Genomic DNA, 8,059 nt, shown 5'->3' with positions numbered 1-8,059 from the left:
TATAAAAAATATTGCTGATATATTGCGAGAAATTGCCTGAAAGTTTAAAACGGTAATTTCAAAATGTGACAAATATTGCGATATTTATATTTTTAAACGATATTTATATTTTTAAACGATATTTATATTTTTAAAAGTTATTTATCATGAAAACCCCTGATATTTTTTTAATTCTAAATGTGTTTTATTTATATTTCCTTATAATTTTTTTTTTATATTTTTATTTTTTTTTTATCTTCGAAATTTTATCGAAAAATGTAAGATTTATGAAAAAATTCAAAATCTTCCGACTTTTTTTTTTTTTTTGCCAGCCAAGATTTTGCCTTTTTTAACTTTTGTCACTATGGCCGCAAACAGCTAGCGGTAAAAATGATGGGGGGGGGGGGTGAAGATAAGGAAAGATGGGCGGAAAGTGAGGCTGAACCCCAACACGCCTCAATTCTTTTCTGAACTTCCCACATCACTGCCTCCGAAACCCACCGAATCCAAAGTCCAGGGGCCACGAACCGTGTTGCGGGCCCCACCTGTAACCCCCGACTTTTATTTCACCAGCAGTATGCGTCCTACATGGGACCCACCATCCCCCCACCATCTTCAATGATATTGATTTAAAGAGTAACCCCCACCAAGTATTTGATTGCACTCCCAAGTTGTTGTCAGTATCGGCCGATACGCATCACCCCTGAATCGGTTATTTTTATTAAATATAAAAAATATGAATAGTTACTTTATACTAATTTAAAATATTATTTTAATAGTTTTGACACGTGTTAATTTATGATTGATTGATATTTTTTTTTATTATTTTTAAACCAATACAGAACGATTCACTTGAATCTCAGTATCAGCCCGTTACAGCTGAATCGTTGGCCAAACGATTAAGGGCCGATACCGATAGTGACAACAGTTATGTGGAACTCAAATATCTGAATTTTGGATTCGGATTCGGATTCGGATTCGGATGTAAACGAGCTTTTGTTTTGAAAGCGAGATAGTTGTGCCTTTCATAATGCTGTCTTTCTCATGATAAAAACAATAAAATATTGGGAAAAACCAGGTACAGCAGAAACCGCCAACGGCAACTTGAGGCTGTCAACTCTCCCAAGTTGTAGGATCGCGGGCCCGGCATGGTTTTTCCCATGCAAAAATATCTAAAAAGAAGAGGAGGAGAGAGAGCAGTTTTAATAAAATGGTGGGCGCCTGAAAACCAGGGAAAGTCAAGGGCGGGGTTTTTAATAAAACCGTGGAAGCGGCGTCGCTGGCCTCCAAATTCCACCGATTCCGTGACCATCCAAAACCTCGGAAAACAATTTTTCTTTTTTATTATTTTTTTTCTCTTTGCTTTTTTCCACTTTAGTTGCTGAGAATAGGAAGAAAGGACAGGGCGATCATGCAGCATCGAACCTTGAGATGGGGCCCATTTAAGAATCCCCGTTTCAGATTTTCTTTTTTCATTTTCCCCCTTACAAATCTAGCCAATTTCTTCGGACCCCCTTACAAATATAGTCAAGCCGCTTTTTTGTTTTTTTTGTCATTTTTGTTGCAAAGGTCGCCAGGGTGAGCAAAGGGGTGATAAGAGACCGGGTTTCTGGTTCAGTTCGATCATATAACCATGTCCCTGTCTGGTTTAGTTTCAGTCTCAGAGATTGACATATGAATAAAAAAAAAAAAACTCAAATCCGAATCCAAAATTCAGTTCCAAATCCAACTATTGTAGAAGTGTACCAGTTCATTTCCAACACCGATTGGTTCCGGTGCGACCGGCGTCCGTTTGGTTCGAGTATAGAATCTGCAAGGAGCAAACCTTAAAGTCGCGCGCAGGGTGTGGAAATTGGAATCCCGGGACCGGGCCTACTTAGGAAAGATAAAACCAAAAGGGTGTGGAAGGAATATTCCAAAGAAATTGGGGGTGTGTGAGATTAAAAAATCTTTGTAATCACCAGGATACAAAATCCGGTGATATATCATATTATATTGCAGCAACAGCCAGATTGAATCTTAACAGGGTACACAATTCTTCTTTGTCTCAAATGAAGGAGGGGGTGCTTAATGCTTATGCGTAGGAGGAATGAGATAAGCATGTAGGGATAGCAGTCTATAGGGGAAAACGGGGGCCCGCCCCACCTAACCTCATTTAAACTGAGGATGAAGGTTAAAATCCATCCCCGTGAGGATGGAGGTTCGGATTTTGAGACGGGGCGGGGCGGGTCCCCCACCCCGGCCCATTGCCATCCTTAAACATACCCTTAAAACCAGTGGGCGAGTCACTCATTGGGCGCCCATAGTCGCAAGGTGGTGGAGCCCGCGCAGGCGGTTTTGAATTTGGGGGCGAGAAGTGACGGAAGGGAAGCGGTTTCGGTTGAGGTGGGGGGCCCCAAGAGTTGGGGGAAACCAGAAACAGCTTAATGGTTTTCGTACAGGGGTTTCCCGAAAACCGGGAATAGGGGTTTCCCTTGATATGTGGCGATTCGGCCCCGCACGCGCCCCCTCCCCCTTCCACTTTCATGGTTTTCTTAATCTTGCGTTTTAACCTCCCTGCCCTCGCAACTTTTTTAAAAAGACTCGTTCGTCCTTCCATCGTTTCCCACTCCAAACCTTCTGTGTACACATTTAGCCTCCTTGTTTCACTTTTTTCTTCGATTTGGGCCAATTTTTGACTAGTAGGCTCCGAAATCCCTTCAAGTGCTGTACACATTAGGCCAGCTTAACAACAATGTATAAACATAGGAAGCTGATCAGGTCATGCTGAACATGAGCGTTTTTGCTCATGCCGACATCGTGGCCGTCTGTTTGCATTTTGGATGAATGCCACGTGGTTTTGTTGACTTTTGAGCTTTTTAAAATGCAAATCGGATGGCCACGGTGTCCGCAATGAACAAAAACGCTCATGTTCAGCATGACCTGATCAGCTTCCAAACAGGGAAAAGATGTAATTAAAAAAAAAATGGTGGGCGGGACTGTATATATATATATATATATATATATAGAGAGAGAGAGAGTGTGGCGCTCGAGGGTTATTTGAGTAACTTGTGCAAGAAGCCCATCTGATGGTACTCCCCCCCTTGGGCGCATCTCCCAGTTTCCATAGTTTAGATTAGTAGTCAGCTCAGCCCTCATTATTTTATACCATCAAACACGGAAACCACCGGCAGTGTTTGGCCAAACCTGCGGGCAATTCCACTTATATACCCACTCATCCCCCTCCATCATCTCTCCTCAATTCACAGGGACATTTCCTCTGTGCTATTCTCCCTCCCCCCCCAACCATTTTTGCCCCTTTCCGTTCCCCTTCTTCTCTTCTTTGATATACATTTTTATTCTCTCCCTATAATCAAATAAAACTTTCAGGGTTTCTCTTGTCAGCTTTAACCAATGAGGATGAGTTGCAACGGATGCAGGGTTCTCCGCAAGGGCTGCAGTGAGAACTGCAGCATAAGACCGTGTCTCCAATGGATCAAGAGCCCCGAGTCCCAGGCCAACGCCACGGTCTTCCTGGCTAAGTTCTACGGACGAGCCGGACTCATGAACCTCATCAATGCCGGACCCGACCACCTTCGTCCTGGTATGTACTTGCCTCTCTTTTTACACTTTTTATTTTACCACCTTTCTCCTCTTCTCGTGATTTATATCTAACGCTTTCAACCAAACGGGTGCAGCTATCTTCAGGTCGCTTCTCTACGAGGCCTGCGGCAGGATCGTGAACCCGATCTACGGCTCGGTGGGTCTGCTCTGGTCCGGCAGCTGGCAGCTCTGCCAGGCCGCGGTCGAGGCGGTGCTCAAGGGCGCGCCCATCGTTCAGATCTCATCCGAGGCCGCGGTCAACCAGGTTCCTCTCAAAGCCTACGATATACGCCACGTCTCCCGGGAAGAGAACTCCGGCGCCTGCGCCGAGTTGCACAAGGTCAAGCACAGGAACCGGTTCAAGCGGGCAGCCAAGCCCAAGCCCAAGACGGATGCCTCCGCCGCTTCCAACCCCGATACGTTAGACGACTCTGCTCACGTCTGCAACCCCAGCTGGCGAAGCTGTTACCCCGATGGCGACAAGTCCAGCGAGTCGTCCAGCCACTCCGAGCCGAACGCCGAGGCCGATACGGATAGCATGTTGTCGAACGAGACGGTCGAGGCTTCGCTTTTGGACCAGGCCGGACCGCTGAAGCCCGAGTTTTCTTCAGAAGAGGATTTCGAGGACGAGGTTGGGCTCGAGCTCACCCTTGGGTTCGAGCCGGTCTCTCGGTCTTCGCCCGAGAGAGACCACCATGGGAAGGCGCCCTTCAAGGCCTCGTTCAGCTTCGATTTATCGGTTTGAAGTTTGAATCGGTCCGATTCGAGACACCGAGTTTTTTTTAGTCCGGCTTGTGAGATGTGACCATGACCGTGAGGAATTTTCAGAAACCAAGTTTATTCTGAATTACTTGTTAGACCCTTTTATTTGTTTATATACCTTAGATAGATTTTGTCTTTTTTAATTTTCCATTTTTTCTCTTTTTTTTTTTTTCCTCTAATATGGCAAGGAGTTGTAAGATTAATAACGATTAAAGAGGAATAGAAATATTTTGTTCTTTCAAAAATTTCACGTGCCATATAAAATATTAAGATGGTATCTTGAAAAGTTGAATGGCGAGATGTGAGGATTAGATTAATTTTAATCTGTTCATGGTCAATAATTGCGAGATTAATTTTGATTTAAAAAATTAAGTCTCAGCTAGGCCGTGTTGGCCACACCTTCTTTTCCATGAGAAACGTCTTTTAATATTGAATGAACTGCTCATAAACTTGTTTGTGTCCTCATTTTTCAGTATGATTGGAGTAAACAAATAATATGGAGTTTGTTTCGAGCGGCGAACATGAGTAGGTAGAGTAAAAAATAAAGCCTACTTGGTGTTTGTTAATATTTCCCATTTGGTTTCTATGTTTTCTTATAATATATATATATATATATATATATATATATATATATATATAGGGTGACTAAAATATGTTTACCAATTACTGGTATGAACCAAGTTTTTTTATTTTTATTTTTTAAATTTCACTGATGTGATTTTAGATGCTTGGTTTTATAAAAATAGACAATATGATAGAAAATCAACGGCTTAGAATTTTCATAAATATTCAATCATAAAAAAAATCGTTATTTTTTATTACAATGATGATCCAACAGTCTATTCCTAACAAATGGACTGCTAAATATATATATATGAGCATCTTTTTGGAGAGTGATGGTATATGAGAAGAAAGGACGTGGATTTATTTTTTGATAAAGAAACTGTGGTTTGTGCTTTGAAAATAGGAAATTGTGCCAGCTGGTTTGGGCCTTTGGGTTTTTTTTTAAAAAATTGTTCTTCAGAGTAAAGATGTACACAATCCGAACCTTTCTTACAGGGGCGATGATTTATTTTTAAGTCGGTGCCGCTTAACTTTCTTCCTGGTACAAATTCTTGTAACCCACTTTTCCATGTGCAATGAATTAGGGATTTGGTCGCCACTTCCCTTCTTTATGGACTCTGACCCTATAGGTTTTGGTACGGGTCAAACCCAATGACACTCCAAATTGTAGGTAGGGTTAAGGGATGCACAACTCGTTGAGCTAGCTCGAGTTTTTCTGGTTCGCTCGGTTCGAGCTCGTCCGTCAAAAAGTAAATGAGTCAGCTTGTCCAGGCTCGATTTACATAATCGAGCTGAGCTTGATCAATCTAGCCACTAAATTCATAAAAGCTCAAAAATCTTAATACCAGTTGGTGTTTCTCTAGCGGGGAGGCTTTTGACTTCTTCTTGGAAGGGTTATGGTATCGAATATTTTGGTATAACTTTTCACGTTTTACAATGGACCTAGCCCGTGTTTTTAGAATGTATGTTATTTTTTCGTCAAAAATAATAACAAATGATCAATTTGGCCTAATTCTGAGTCATTTGTACACAATTTTTATTGAAGTTGGGGATTGAATCTCAGCTCTTCAAAAGTGAAAGATGCAATTTTTTTTAAACCTTGAGCCGAGCTTCTGAGTGAGCCAAGTTTAAACAGCCTAGGCTCGGCTACGAGCTCAAACAAGGGTGTTTTTGAGTGAGCCGAGTTTGAACAGTTTAAGCCTGACTCTCGGCTGGTGTGCACCCCTAGGTGGGGGTATCAGATGGAATAGAAGCACTGCTGCTCACCAGTCACTGCCCCAAAGTTTAATGGATGCCAATACTCTATACCTATTGATTTTAATCTCAAGCCGGATCATTTTCAGAAAAGATTGTCTTATATCTACAAGCAATAGAATTTGATCTATAAACGTGGTGCCTGCAAGCCAAATTTCAAATATTAATTTAGACTATGTTATGTGATATAAAATATATGTGGAATATATTTCTTACTACTATGACTCGAAATGAGCACCAATTGTTTGTGTTCGGCTTGACAAGCTTGTTTTAAAATTTAGAATGAGCTATGTACAAGCCGAGCAGAGATCCAAACCATGAGCAGCTCGTCAGGTCTCCCAGCTCTATGCCGGAGAACTGATCAGAATGAAGCTGAATACTGAGTATGGGAGATTGCCTGGATTGTGGGGGCATATTCCATTAGTTGGGGTGCAGATCCAATCCACAGTTCCCATGTTTAGATTGGGTCAGTAATAGGACCAGATCCAGTCAATTATCATTTCTCTCTCTCAAGGGGAGTAGCTTTTCTTTATTTTGGTTCAAGTGGGAAAACCCTACTCTATAAAGATGAACCTATACTGATAAGTAGGGGTGTCAACGGGTCGGGTTTGGTTCAGACCCAGGTGAAACCAGACTTGGTTTTTGGGTATGGTATTGGGTCTGGACCCAGTTCTAATCAGGTCCAATATAAGAAAATACATACCCGAACCCAATAAGAACTACATGAACCAGACCCGGACCATACGTGATAAAACCATATTTTTAATCATTTTTACATTGAAAATTTACAGGCCTTAATCGGAACTCGGGTTGGGACCAGGTCTGGTATAAAATTTCACAAACTATACCCGGGTCCATGTATTAATCAGACCTTCAAGTCCCGACCTGGGTCTTAATCGGGTCTTATTATTATTTATCACCATACCCAGACCCTATAGGGTTTGGTTAAGGTCGGGTCCAAGTAAACCAGGCCCATTGACACCCCTAGTCTTATGCCATAAAAGTTTCATTTTTTTAAAACACTTGCATAATCTCTACAACAAGAGAGATGCCATTGGACCAATAGGGGCTCAGTTTGTCTAGTAGGATCAACTAGTGCTAGTCACCTTGTGTTGGGACGTTGCAGGTTCAAAACCTAACGGTATAGTTGTATAACTGGTAGGGGTCTGCCTAACCCCAGTTTGCCCTAAAAAAAAAAGAGATGCCATTGACAATGCCTTCCACCATACGCTTAAATGAAACCAAAAAAAGGATATATGGTACCCTCAATCAGGATGCATTCTATAGTATCCTATGAAAAGATATGATAAAAAGTAAAGAAGAAAGAAAGAAAGAAGGTGCTTTCTGCTTTCGTTTGAGGCGATATGATATTCCACCCATTGGATTTCCATCCACAGGTAATGATCAAACAATGCATAAAGAAATTGGCTGCTACACTCAATTACACATTTGATATGACATGAGGAGGCCACAATCCTGGATTTAATAGTGGTGGTAAGTTTTCATGTCACATTCATGTGAATATATTTTAAGTTTGACCTTGTTTGTGTCTTCTAGAAGTGAAATGATGCCTAAAAAAAAATTGCAAAACCATGGTAGACTGCAACAATTAGCTCACTAAATTCGTGCACTCATCAAAAGTTGTTCCTATTATAAAATATAAAATATCAAGTTGTACATTCACCAAGTAGTCGCAGAAAACAAGTTTAAATATATTAATAAAGCACCACATGTGAACAATGCAACCTTGGGTGCGATGAAAGGCAATGACTGATTCTATCGTTTGACCAATGTAAAATAGACCCAAACGGAGCGCGTACTATACTGTTTCATGCTCATTAGGCAGTACAACTTGTACTACATTGAAGAACATATTGGTGTGTGATATAAATTCGAATTAAAGGGGATGATCAAATGC

At 41.4% G+C, this 8,059-nt stretch overlaps 1 protein-coding gene across 1 annotated transcript; it reads left to right on the top strand.

Moving 5' to 3' along the window:
* Positions 1 to 3,048: 3,048 nt before the first annotated feature.
* On the top strand, positions 3,049 to 4,568 carry LOC149827385 (LOB domain-containing protein 40-like). The gene is made up of 2 exons (XM_090019330.1): positions 3,049 to 3,562; positions 3,657 to 4,568. The coding sequence occupies exons 1-2, from the start codon at positions 3,373 to 3,375 to the stop codon at positions 4,304 to 4,306; spliced, it is 840 nt and encodes a 279-aa protein (XP_089875456.1). The 5' UTR covers positions 3,049 to 3,372; the 3' UTR covers positions 4,307 to 4,568.
* Positions 4,569 to 8,059: the final 3,491 nt, after the last annotated feature.

Source organism: Nuphar pumila, chromosome 10 (genome assembly GCF_984573655.1).
Source record: "Nuphar pumila chromosome 10, dmNupPumi1.hap1.1, whole genome shotgun sequence".
Taxonomy (NCBI): domain Eukaryota; kingdom Viridiplantae; phylum Streptophyta; class Magnoliopsida; order Nymphaeales; family Nymphaeaceae; genus Nuphar; species Nuphar pumila.
The sequence above is the reverse complement of the archived record's forward strand: the minus strand, read 5'-3'. Positions and strand labels throughout refer to the sequence as shown.